This window comes from Protobothrops mucrosquamatus, unplaced genomic scaffold (assembly GCF_001527695.2).
Source record: "Protobothrops mucrosquamatus isolate PMUCROS unplaced genomic scaffold, P.Mucros_1.0 scaffold218, whole genome shotgun sequence".
Taxonomy (NCBI): Eukaryota; Metazoa; Chordata; class Lepidosauria; order Squamata; family Viperidae; genus Protobothrops; species Protobothrops mucrosquamatus.
The window spans coordinates 1,190,068-1,204,383 of NW_015386571.1; the positions used below are offsets into that span (position 1 = coordinate 1,190,068).

The 14,316-nt window shown below is 36.7% G+C and overlaps 1 protein-coding gene across 1 annotated transcript in view; it reads right to left on the reverse strand.

Annotated features, from left to right (window-relative positions):
* The window catches only part of GPHN (gephyrin), a 189,448-nt gene that overhangs the window by 72,653 nt on the left and 102,479 nt on the right, over positions 1 to 14,316 (reverse strand). The window contains exons 7-8 of the mRNA XM_029283766.1: positions 13,458 to 13,730; positions 2,147 to 2,281 (exon numbers count right to left, since the gene is read on the reverse strand). Of these exons, the coding sequence (XP_029139599.1) occupies positions 2,147 to 2,281; positions 13,458 to 13,730 (408 nt within the window). The remainder of the gene's footprint in view (positions 1 to 2,146; positions 2,282 to 13,457; positions 13,731 to 14,316) is intronic.

A 14,316-nucleotide genomic window follows, 5' to 3' on the forward strand; every position in this document is an offset into this window, starting at 1 on the left:
CCTGAGCTAGACTATTCAAAAGTTTGTAACTGACACTCAATCTAATTTAAAATATATGTGACTATGTCATGAGAAATCATATTCCAATGCAGTGTTACAAGGAATTTCAATCATTACATTTTACCTCATTTATATTATTTATATAATTTAATAATTTGTATTCCTTGAAGAAAAATTTTAGTATGGGTTTTTTCATATTAGATTGCAGTGCATACATATCCATTTTATTAGAGTGTGCATGTTCTGTACAATATCCTCCTTTAAAAGTAACTAATATTTTTTGATTTTATTTCCACTGAACAAAAGCAATTCAAAAATAAATGTGCAACATCTGCTTTTATCAAAAAGAGAAATTAAGGCACAGACCTCAAAAACTGGGTTTACAGTTTTTATTTATCTTGTTCATCCAAGCTTAATAAATTTTCAAACATAGATCAATCCTCATTTTAATGGACTTCTGTTTAGAGGACTTCAGATACAAGACTTCCGTCTAGAAAATCACTTGGAAAAAAACACAGACAAAAGCCATTGTATCTGAAGTTGTCCAGGCAAATCATATTGATTAGGTTATTTGCATCTATTTATATCATCTATTTAATATGGTAACAATGCAAATTGATGAACTGATGCAGATGACAGAAGTTGATATTATTTATGGATTTAACAAATATTTGATTCTAAATGACCCATTAAACTGAGGGTTTATTATATTACTACTTTGTAGTAGGTCAATTAATTTTGAAAAGAAAAAAGGATATTCTCAAAACTAACAAGAAAAACAATAAAAAAACTCTAAAGTTTGAACACATTTCTACACCAAGCCTACTTTTGTTATTCAGGAATGTATGTATTATCCAACATATGTAATACATCATAACAAATGTCAGAACATTGAAAAAATATAAGTTAATAGCTTGACATACCTTAACATGGCTTGCAGAAACAAATAAAAAGTAATAACCAGAGATTTGTAATTTCAAAGAACCAGGAACCAGGAAACATTTCATTAGATTTATTCTGTTTTCTGTTAAATATGTTAGTATTAAAATGCCAGAAATAAAGCCTTGCCATATGAAAGAGCAAACAGAAGAGAATTCATGTTCTAAGAGAAGCTATATTTTACTAGATTTGCTATTTGTCCAAATTTGCTGTGGATACACTTTATGTTATGTATTATACCAAATACATTAGATTACCTGCAAAAGTCCTGAACAATCCACGTGAAATAATATCTAAAGTACAAACGTGTCATTTCATAGGCTGGCATTAAAAGTTTCCATATAATTTAGAGTTTCCAAAGAGGAGGCAGCAAGTATCCAAGTTGGGGCAAAATTGTTGTCTTGAAAATGCTTGCAATACAGGTAGTTCTCAACTTATGACCATTAATGATGGTTTGGAGTTATGACAGTGCTGAAAAATGTGACTAACCCCTGTGATTATGTGATCGCTATTTGGGCACTTGGAAACAGGCACACATTTATGACAGTTGCAGTGTCCTATGGTCACATGATTGCTATTTGGAATTTTCTAGCTAGCTTCTGACAAGGAAAGACAATGGGGAAAGCTGGATTCGCTTAATGACTCTGTGACTCACTTAACAACTGTGGTAAAAATGGTTGTAAAATTGGGTCTGGTCATGGGATAACTCGTTTAATGACCTTAGTGAGCAAAATTCCGGTTGCAATTGTGGTAGTAAGTTGATGACTACCTGTACATTAATAGGCCACTGAAGCAGAAAATGCCACAGTTCAGGTGTAAATGTTTTTACAAAAATAAACTATTTCTTTAGTTCTCTTTTTCAAGAACAGGATTAATTTTATGGATTAATAGAGCCCTGCAGAAATTCACAGCCTCATGGTTGATACTGCAATAAGAAAAGATAGCATTTTCAAATATATCTTTAAAAATAGGTATGAAAATTAGCAAGTTTAAAGCGAATAAATGGCAATAATTTAAATATATAAGCTTTTATATACACATACACATATACACAACACACTATTTTGTATGTACAATATAACCTAAGTATATACTATCTTCACCTCCTTGATGATTCTCAATCTTCCACGTGAGCTACCTTTCAGCAGCAGAAAACATTTATCAAGACAGTTCCCATCTTTGAATGCAGGCAAACTGCTGTACTTACTTTTGGTGTGGGACAGGAAGCAGTAGAGAGGCGAGAAGTAGCTTGGGCACGAGGGGATTCTGAAGGGGTAGTGCTAAGTGAGGCTGTGTCTCGTGGAAGCACCTGAACGCCACGAGATATGATGGAATCTGGAATCTAAATATGAAAATAAATTGAAATTAAATCTATTTGAAATTATGTACATAATTTAGAAAAGAAAATATTTCCATACTTAAATACAGCTTAAAATCTTTTTGGAGCTGAAATTAGTTCTCCCCTTTTTTTTTGTCTTCAGAAAAGAAGTCAGGAACTTTCTTTTCAGTTACCTTTTTAGAATTATTAAGCGGTTTAACCAGTTATAATGTATACTTAGCCCTTTGAGTGTCCAGTGGAATACATTTCCTAATGGGTGGGAAAATATACACTGAAATAATAAATAATTAAAATCTATTGTCCTCTGTTTTTTCTCACAACACATCTCCTTTCTTTAATACAATTAGCAATCTACTAGGAGTCCTAAAAAAAATTAGGCAGAAAGTCTCAAGATTGATTGGGCTACTTGAATGGCAATTTTAGCCAAGATTGATTTTGACTGATAGAGAAGGAAAATCGGCTTTGTCTAAGAAACAATAGCTTCGAACTCAGCTTTAATGTAAAAGTAGCAGCAACTTTCTAGTTATTTGGAATGGTAGCAAAAAAAAGAGAGAAAGAGCTTTTAGACCATTTCACAAATTTCTAAACAGCTTAGAGGGTTTTCTTTACAGCAGGATATCCTGCATGTTTAAAAATGATAAATTAATGTGAAAACAGGGTTGAAAATATTTTCTTAAAAAAACAGGAAGGGTGATATTTTTAACTAAATTTACTGATATTTCCATTCACAAGCACTACTACAGAAAAGGCTTTCTTTCTGGTTGCCAATTTCAGAGCTTTGGAGGGTAGATATACATAGATACTCTTAGGCCTCAGGATGAAAATAATCTGGCATTTTCTGAGCCTGGTTGCCAGGATACTGTACTTCTTGGTGACACCATACAATTTATTAATATTATCGGATCCCTGCTGAACCAATACCATTTTAAGTATTTACTTCGTCATTTCCTGGGAATCTTAGTCATCTATGACTTTAAAAATGGTTTTATATTTATATAAATATATTACTGGTTACAGCCAGCTGTGTAGAAAACAATAACAAATGTGGAACATAAACATTTAAAATAAACAAATTAGGAAAATACATAGGACTGCAAACAATATAATTAAGAAGATGTAATATTTTCACCAAGTCAAGTTAAGAGATAAATTGATAGTTCTGCTCTGTAATTAGTTCGATTTAGATTATTAATGGTAATATAAAATGCAGTCAAGAAATTTGCATATTTGACTCCCACCCTAATTTAATTAACATAGGAGTCGAATCTATCTCTCTACATAAAGTATATCTTATGAAAATATGCAGAAAACATTAGTCACCTATACTAGAGATTTTTACTCAGATTCCAGATTACTGAATCCTGCTTTGATAATTAAAGTACCAGTTTCCTTAGGGGGTCTTATTTTTTTAATATAAAAAACCCTTTTAAACATTTCCCTCATAAGATGTTCTTTCTATCTATATGCTGCTTATATTTTATGCAAATATTTTTACTTTGGAGTGTATGTGTATCTAGGTCTCTCTGTCTCTCTGTTTATCTCAGTATCCATCCATCCATCCATCCATCCATCCATCCATCCATCCATCCATCCATCCATCCAAATATTTTTTTTAAAAAATCTAGATTTCTATTTTAAAATTGAATTTATTATTAAGAATTACATTTTTTAACTGGTTATACCATAAAAGATATAGGTATATGGTGTCCTTGGTGCTCTCTGATCTTGGTTGTTATATTTTCTCAATTTCTTTCATGAATTCTTTGGATCTAGGTCCTTATTTAGCAAAATAATTCTATTTAACTTAATGAATTTATTCTCTTCCTTTTCTCATCTCCCTCTTGATCCTTTTCTTCCCTTTCACTAATCTAGGGTAACGCACTACAATGTTTTCAAGTCACAAGATTTATTTCATAAATACAAAAGGAAAAAAGAAAAAAAAGATGCAAGAAAGAACCAACAAACATAAAGAAACATGAGGAATATGCAATGTTAAAGAGAAATGTTGGCAGATACTATATAGAAAATTAAGGAGGGAAAATTGAAAAATATCTGACAGTATGTCTAATGTATCCAACAGTATTATTTCATGAAAAGAGCATGAAAAATGATCAGGCATTTTTTTCAAAATTCCAATTAGGCTATTCTAAATTATACCCAGTAACCAAAATCTGCCTTATAAATTACAGCTGAGAAATTACTTAGCCTTATTTCGGCAATATTAGTCATTTCATGCTTTTCTGTGTTTCTGCTTCACGAAGAAATCTTAGCACCAATTGATCTTATTCTTTTTCTCCTCTCAAGGCTCAGTATCATCAGTTTAGTTTCTTCTGTTACAGGTAAATTATAATACTTGGTTCTCCCCAGTGATCCAGAGTTCTTCAAAAACTTGAAGGTATAAATGTTTTTGTTATTGAGTTATTCTAATATTAAGTACCCATAGAGTACAAGAAAAACCTACCCAGGGAAAGAAGTTCATATAAATTTATTTGAAGTCTTAAGTCTAGGAAAAAAAATGGAACAGTATTTTGTTCGCACATAAATGCTAAGCTGAGTGGACTGAGTTCAGTAACTTTTAAATCTAAGAACCTGCAGTGTTTTTTGAAACCTAAAATTAAAGAAACTTTGAAAGATCTATACAGACTTTGTTATAAATAGGTTCTGAAGAGGAGGAAATTGAACTGAAGAGGAAATTGAGAGCTTTCTTAGTGGGATGTTTTAGCAAATTTTTAGGGGGTACGGGGAGGGCCGGGGGGGCATGGGGGATGCCTCTCTGGGGCCAAGGCCGGGCCTCTCTGAGGGACGCGGCGTGGGAGTGGAGGGGGAGGTGGTTGGGGGGTCAAGAGAGGGTGGTATGATTAGTACGGTCAGTGGGAGGGGCAGATATGGCGGGAGCAGAGGACCATATCGGGTTTGGGGAGCACGCACACGCTGTTTACAAGTGTGTGGGTGCTCCGGTCCTCAGGGCTCCACTCGGTCTCCAGGGATCTTAGATCCTCTTGCCCGGGATCACCGGCTGATGTTATGCAATGCCAGGTCAGTGGTGAACAAAGCCCCCCTCATTCAAGATCTTATTCAAGAGGGGGGTGCTGACCTGGCAGGTATCACCGAGACCTGGCTGGGCACGGAAGGGGGAGTGCCCCTTGTTGACATCTGCCCGCCGGGTTTCCAGGTATTCCATCAGCCAAGGACCCGGGGTANGGGGTGGGGGGAGAGTCGGGATGGTATTATAAGTATGCATTAATAGTTATATAACTAAAATGTGTTATGTTAGAATTGGAATGTATGTATGTTAATGCATTTTATGTTTGAAAGATGTATAATTTTTTCTATTTTAAAAATAAAAATTTAAAAAAAAAAAATGTTACTACTACACTACCAATCTCTCAAGTATAACTTTAAGTTAATCTACAATTCTATTCAAATCTATCACCCTCAAAACATTGAGAATGAAAAACAACACAGCTCCACAGAGTCTTTTTATAGAAGTGCCTACATGTATTTGATAGAATTCCATCCTTGCCAAAATAAAATCCACTGGAATTCCTTCTAAGATAAAATTTATTGAAAATCAATCTGTTTTGCTGAGCTATTGGATTTTCAATACCTCTTTACCAAGTAGCTATTCTTTTGTAAAATAATTTATGAATTCATTGATAATGCTGTTAAATCATTATAGTCATTTACATGTGAGAATTTTTATACCAGAAAAACAGATTATAAATAATCACCTACTCTTATGTCATGGTTCTGACTAATGAAACCAAATAAATCAGAACTCCAAGGCTTGAAAGCTTCCTCAAATCACATGTTTATTAGATACATAATATCGGCCCAATCAAAAATGAAACCAACTCTGAAATTTCCCTAGAGATTCAATGTAACTAAAAATAACATTTCCCTCCCCTCTACTATGCTCTAGATCATACAACCCAATATAAGTAATTGGCGGGCTCCTCAATTCGTCTTCGCTCCTCCTTCCAGCACCTGCAGGAATGACTTTTGTTACCATAGGACCATTCTGCGTTTTGTCTAGCAATACTTTCATTTTTCTTCCCCTCCCCCCCCCTAATCTATGTGGCAACTTAGAACAACAAAGATGGCTTCAGTCAGGTTTGTTTCAGAAGTTGACAGTCGGACTTCCCTAAAGAGAAAGTAGTTCCTGAAAGATATTAAGCATAGATACACATTTTGCTAATCTTTTGATGGCTCCCTAGGCTTTTGGGGATGTTTATCATAAAACATTTGCATTAATCTGTCTGCCTTTACATTTCTACTCTTCACCTGTGTAGGTTCTGACAAAGGGTAGGCCTTCCATTGAACTAGATACTGTAATTTCCCTTTATACAAACTAGAGTCAAGAATTCATTTTATTTCATAATGGGTGTCACCTTCCTCTATAATGGGATCTGGGGCAGTTCTAGGTATTGGTCTCAAAGTCAATTCTGTAACTGGTTTCAACAAACTGCAATGGAAAACTGGATGTATTTTCACCAATAGTCATGGGAGCTTTAGCTCAGCTGTGTCAGGATTAATAATCTTTACATTGGGGAAAGGACCAATTTGGGCCCAAGCTTTTTGCATGAAAGTTTTAATCTTAAGTATTTGGTCAAGAGATAGACTTTCTCTTCTATATGAAATGGTTTCTGGGAGGACTGCCTCTTATCAGGCTGCTCCTTTTGAATCTTTGTGGCTTTTTCTAAGGCACATTTGACATTTGCCCAAGTGTTCTGCAATTTGTTTACCCACTCAGTTAGTGTTTGTGATGAGGGGAGTTCCTGAGAGTATTCAAGCATAGGCACAAACTCTCTGCCTATAGCTACTTTAAAGGGAGTTAGAGCAGGGCTTTTCAACCGGTGGTACGTGTATCACCAGGGATACGCGAGCACCTGGCTGGTGGTATGCGTAGGACGGGTTGAACAGCACTTTAAAAAAATGTAAAAACAAATGTAAAAAAATGTAAAAAAAGTGTAAAAGTGGATGAGGTGAAGCGGCAGCAGCGCCGCACAGGCTTGTGGCAAAGTCAGCTGGAACTGCTCGTTGCCTGAGAGCCCAGGATCAAAGCGCGCAGCTCCTGCTGATTGGCGGAAGCCTTGGGGGTAGCAGGAAGCCTCACACAGCCATTAACCCTCCCACCACCATGCAGGGTAAGGTTGGTGCCCCTGCCCCCGCCCCCGCCCAGATGCCCTCGCCTCCCCCAAGTGTTTTTTTACTAACCTGCTTTCAGCAGCATTCCCTTTCTCCTGTTCATCTTGGCCTTTGCCATGTGTTTGTAAGACAAAACAAAAGTTCCATGAGACTTTCTAACTTCTCGCGAGAAGTTAGAAAGTCTCATGGAACTTTTTTTTCTTTTTTACCCACAAACACGTGGCGAAGGCAGAGAAACAAACAAAGGCAGAGAAGCAAAAGGAGAAAAAGAGTGCAGCTGAAAGCAGGTGAATAAAAAAATGCTTGGGGGAGGCGAGGGCATCTGGGTGGGGGCAGGGGCAGGGGCGCCAACCTTACCCTGCATGGTGGTGGGAGGGTTAACAGCAGGCGCAGGGGGCCCAGGAGGAGCTGCTCAAAGCAGGCAGAGGGGAGGCCGGGCAGATTGTAGGTGCTGGCAAGCAAGCGAGAGGTCAGGGGCACGAATCGCCAATTCCATGCTCCTGCCCAGCTCACTTGCTCATGCTTTGCCAGAAAACATGCCACTTGCTAATTTAGCAGAAGCGTGAATCAGCTGTAACCCGGTGCTGATCCTGGTGCTTCTGCTAAATTAGCAAGCGACATGTTTTCCGGTGAAGCGCAAGCGAGCTGGGCAGGAGCCCAGGATTGGGGCGCACATCTACAGCTGATCCGCACTTCTGCAGAGCAGCCCAGAAGTGCAGATCATCTGTAGCTGCTCTCCTGGGCTCCTGCCCAGCTCACTTGCTCGCGCTTCGCCAGAAAACATGCCACTTGCTAATTTAGCAGAAGCGCGAATCAGCTGTAGCCCGGTGCTGATCCTGGCGCTTCTGCTAAATTAGCAAGCAGCATGTTTTCCAGCGAAGCAGGAGCAAGTGAGCTGGGCAGAGCTCTTCTCTGCCTCTGCCTCTGCGCGTGCACAGGCAGGTTTGGCATGTCGCCATGGCCACAGGCAGCACAGCCACCAGCCACACTTTGGTTCCCTCAGAGAGGGTACGCAATCTGGGTGTCCTCCTGGATCCACGGCTGACACTGGAAGACCAGTTGACGGCTGTGGCCAGGGGGGCGTTTTACCGGGTACGCCTGGTATACCAGTTGCGGCCTTTTCTGGACCGGGATGCCTTGCGCACAGTTACCCATGCTCTTGTCACCTCCCGCCTGGACTACTGTAATGCTCTCTACATGGGGCTCCCCTTGAGGAGCACTCGGAGGCTCCAGTTAGTCCAGAATGCAGCTGCGCGGGCGGTGATGGGAGTGACTCGTCGCTCCCATGTAACGCCGCTGCTGTGCGAGCTGCACTGGCTGCCTGTGGCCTTCCAGGTGCGCTTCAAGGTGTTGATTATCATCTTTAAAGCGCACCATGGCATCGGACCTGGCTACCTCCGAGACCGCCTTCTGCCACAGATCACCTCTCACCGGCCGATACGCTCCCACAGAGAGGGTCTCCTCAGGGTGCCATCAACCAGACAGTGCCGGTTGGCGACCCCCAGGGGGAGAGCCTTCTCTGTTGGAGCTCCCNCCCTCCTTCCGCCGCGCCCTCAAGACATGGCTGTTTCAGCTGGCAGGACTGGCCTAGGGATATTTTAAATTGGATTTTAATCAACTTTTAAAATAAGAAAAGGCCTATTTAAATATATCTTTTAATTTATTTTAAATTTTGTATATTTGTATCAATTGCTCTGTTTTTTAACTGGCTGTAAGCCACCCTGAGTCCACCAGGAGAAGGGCGGGATATAAATACAATAAACTGAAACTGAAACTGAAGTCTAAATTTGTTTCTTTAAAAGCAGGAAGATTTCCATTTGTACTTTTTCATGTTAGAAATTATCAGCCTTCAGGCAGGAAACCTAAGTAGATGAGCTAATTCTACTTTATTGTAAATTAACAGAAACTTGCAAGTCTGATACTACAAATCTCCCATAGTTTCTTTTATAGTCTGAGAAGTTAGGGAAGTTCCTTTCTGAGTTGCTTCCTCGGTCCATTATGCAGCTGCAGGCTATGCCTTCTGTTATCTGATCATTCCCTAGGCAGCATCTCTTCCTCCATCTTCCAAGGTCATACCCACATACCATTACAGAAACTTTTAATGTAAATAAAAATTGCTTCTTTAATGTTTTAAGAAGTCACATTAAAAAAATCAGCATTGATGAGTAATTTACTTAAAGCATCCATATCTTTTTTAGGCTATCTTGGAAGCTTGCAGATAGATACAATTGCTTTAAGTAAAGCTGGATTTATGTTCCCATGCATTCTTAAAGCATTTTTTGAATAATATCTGAAGCATGCCCAATTCTAATATTTAATTCTGAAAGAGCTGTGCCCTTTTGATGAGATTTAAGACGTAAATTACATTTACAGAGAAAATGTAGCTCTATCAAGAATATACAATTAAGCATAATTTGGTTTTATATTTATTTCAGAAATCACTTTTAAAAAAGTCTTTCACAAATGTTTCTTGATGTAAGAAAATAGGAAAATAGTCTAATTTTATTTAAGTGCAATTCTATTATAGTTCTGAGGCTGAGAAAAAAATGAGTATTTATGGCTAAAATTTGGAATGGAAGCAAGCAAGCTTTCCTTTAAGCATAAAGCCTAGAAGTGAAATTAAATAAACCTATACAAATATCCTTCTTCTAAACTATCACAGATATGTTATGAGGAAAAAAAATCCCTTTTACCTTTCCAATTCAACCTGAGCAAGGATTGAAAAGGCAATAGGCTTAATGCATTTCAACTGTATTTGTAAGAAACACAGCTCTTCAGTGTTCAATCTGGATGTTTCCTTCTGCCATGCCAAAGTTCAATGAAAGCTAGGATGCATGGAGAAGGGAATGAAAATAAGGGGATAGACAGGAGGAAATAAATGTGCAAAAGATAATACAACAATCCAAGAAAATTGCAGGAGGAAGAGATCTTGAGATATTTGCTAAATTGACGGGAGCAAGAGAAGGATTCAAAGATAGGAGGTGAAAACCAGGCAGAAGAAAAAGAGTAGGGGAGATGAGACATAGGCTAAAGGAAGAGGAAAAACCATACTATGTGCTCTTTTTTTATTGCTTGTAGTTCACAATTTCTTAACCAACAAAATTAATTCATTACACATGGCTATGTTCACGGATTTTTAGGATAGTGACGAATTGATCAGCTATAATAGGAGTGGAACAACAAGTTTTTAAAAGGTAAAAGGAATTATTTTAACCTATATTTTACAAGAGAAATGAAAGAGGTTCAAGTGGGGCTATACTCACTTTGTTTGCTGAATTAGCATTCATATAAAAGATGAACATATTATATATTTTGTTATAATGGGAATTATTCCAGATAATTTTATTCGTATGGATGTACAAGGAAAGTCTAACTGTCTATTCCTTGTGAGGGAATTGTGTTTCAATTATCATTCCCCCAATACAAGGAAATGGAGAGACCCCTTCCAACAATATTTCTCTGCTTTATCCACCTATATTTGGCAAGGAACTGGGAAAGGGCCTTCTTTCTGAATTGTAAAAAAGGGAAGGTGAAAAGAACATATATACACCCATCCCAGCATGGCTCTTCTTCTGTCTATCTATAACAACAGTAGTGCAGACATGAATATTCTAGCTGCTTATAGGAAAAAAAAATAGAGAAGCAAGCTTACTCATGGTAATTTTATTTAGTTAAGGATATTTTACTGATGCTCATAATCACAGCTTTCTAATGCTGGCAAATATTGTTTTCAGAATTAGAAAGAGGTTTTCATTCAGATTCTAATTATAATGCAACAGAAGATTTGATAACTGACCAATTTAGAAGGGGGCAATGACAAACATGTGCAAGGCAACTTAGATATTATCTCTGTAGTTTCCATCTTGTGAGTGAAATAAAGTTTTTTTTTTTAAAAAAAGAGTACTGGAATATGATGAGCAAGTGGTTAAAAAAAAATCAGCATTGGATAATCAGTAAAAGCATCTACCAGAAATATCTGCATATTATCCAAAGCCAAGTAATTTGAAAATGCATGCACTGTAGCTCCTTTGAAGTACAGAAGAATATTTTAGTTTTATGGTAATAGAAATATGTCTAAAATTTCTGAGCAGTCTCCAGAGATAAATGAATCTAAACCAAAACAAGTCTTCAATCAGAGAGCAATAAAATTTAAAATTAATACTTCACAGCTAAAATAAATGTTAAATATTATATATGTCATAAAAATTGACAGAATGGAAATTTAAAAATTGTTTGCTCAGAGAGCAACACAGTATGTCACTGGAAATAAAGAAAATAGCAATAGCTCCTTGTAACAATGAGAAGGCAAGCAGTCTGACTGAAGATATTTGTGCAAAATATTCTGGTAGGTGTGTCTTACCGGTTCTCCTGCACTGTCTGGTGCGTGAGAGGGATAACAGATGAGACCAGGAATGGGATGTTCACCTTTTGCCATGATAACAGCAGAACTGGTATAGGATGGATGCTTCTAATGTACAATACATAATAACCATGAATGCAATGGCAGGAAAATAAGAAGCTAAATAAACAAAATGGCGTAGACGGTGAAAACAGGTGGCACAACTAAATGCAACATATTTACATGAGCACAGTTTAGTTCTCAGGCATTTTCTGCTTTTAATTAGATTCTCATTCTATTAATTAATTCACCTCAGATATTAAGGAAAGAAAGTACACATGTGTACCTCCTGATCCCAATCAGCTTTTTTTCCTATCAGATAAATCCTGTAAAGATAAATGCTGATTTCTTTGTGACATTCCTTTGAATAAAAAGCCTCAACTAGAGGGACCCACAGTTAAATCCACATCCAAGCAAGGAGCTCACTGGGTGAATTTTGGCAGAGGCCAGTCAATTTCTTAGATCAAGCTACTTTACAAGATAGTTGTGGAATAAATGTGGGAATACCTCCCCCTCCACCAGCATAATATCTATAGCTCTTAATGGGAAATTATTACATATAAATATACAAAATGGAAACTAATACAGGTTCACAAGGAATTTTCAGAGTTCTGTGCAATGCCCAGGAATAAGCTGAAATGTTTCAATCACTTACCTGTAGCATTTTAATAGGAGGTATGTTTGCTATTCTAAAAAAAAGCATACATGAATTTTCCTTGCCTGAAAGTGTAAAAGAGCTGTCTAGAACACTGGAATTAGCCTGGGGAGAGCATAATCTCAAATACTTTTAAGAACTATAAATAAATATTCAGCTTCTGCTGTTGTCAATTGATTGGTTTCATTATATTAACATTTGACTAAATAATTTAAACTGGACATAAGGGTTTCAGCATTGACTTTATAAAGTGAGGTGTAACAGACATCATGGCCCAAACAACTATTCTACAATTATAAATAAAATAAATCATTTTAAACTTATCTGGGACAGATTTCCCAAAAATATATACAAAATTTAATATTTTTAATTGAAGCTTGCCATTATGAAGTTTGAGCAGTGCTCTCAAAATTTATTGAAAAATTTGCAAAAGCAGCAGCAGTTGTTCAGTAAGTAGATAATTAACTTGAGGACTTGGTGCTCTACAAGATTTCTACTGCACTACTTCCAGAAAATGATGATAAATGAATTAGCACTTCCACATAATTGGTGCTTGAACTTAAGACAATGACATCACTCATAACAGTTTTTTATGTACCTACTGTAGAGCATGTTCTCTCCACTTTCTTCTTTCTTGCAATCCTCTGAACCTACTGAAATGCCACACTGTATGACTATGGGAACATGGAAATGCCATTCAATGTGGCATAAATGTTTCAAATAGAAAAATAACTAACAGCAACTGGGAATCTTATTTCCCTTTTTGACAGATGCATAATTATGTTTATAATTCATGTAAAAAAGGTGAAGAAAGCATAATATATACAGAAAAAATATGACTAATCATCTAGAAATTTTATGGTTGTAGCTATAGAGTGAAAAAATAATCAGCTTCACTCCTGATTGATCTCTTTCTATATACAGAAAATACCTGAGATAGAAACTTATGTGCTCCTTTTTACAGAACCTCAACTCACCTTTGCTGCAATGGCTGCAGCAGTTATATGCGAGGAGGAACTATCCTCTGTTGAAGCAACACCACTATCTTTTTTCTCTTCCTCCTCTTCCTCACACTGTACACCTTTGTCTTCTGTCTGCTTGTGAGGGCTGATGGTTGGAGGAGGAGAAAGAGGTGGTGGTGGTGAAGGTAGATCTTCAAGTTCATCATGAACCTCTTTTACTTTTACAATGGCGTCCCGTAAAAGATCAATGGCATGAGGTAGGGCTGGTAGTATAAATTGAAAGCATTCCTGCGCATAATGAGAAAAATGACCGTGAAAACTTACCTAGAAAATATAGTATATGTTTAGCAGTTATAATATTAAAACTGAATAAACTTCTAAATTAGTATACTTTTGATGTGTTTTTGTACCCTTAATGGAAAATTTTGAATTTACCAGAATATTGTTCTTTTTTAAACTTCACAATATCTAGGATTTCTTTTCTTCCTCTTCTAGCATATTTTATATGGTTTGCAAAATAGTAATTAACATGTTTTAGATGAAGTAAATGTTGCAACAAGTTAGATAATATCTAATGTATTATTTAAATAATATTAATTAATGTAAATTATTTTTCTTTGTAGTTCATTTTTTTAAAAAATATTAGTTCTTAGTACTTTTAGTATCCATGTTAGGAAAGATAATAATCTAACATCTTAATTTTCTGATCCCTGAACCATTTTTCCTCCTGGGTTCCTTTTGATGTTGTAGTGAATAAATCTTTTGACAAAGTCGGTTATTAGAATTTCTTGGTTTCAACATTCCATGTGTTAAACACTTGGAATGTCTGAAATTATTGCAGAAAGTTGCCAACAAAAATCTAGATAAAGATGTA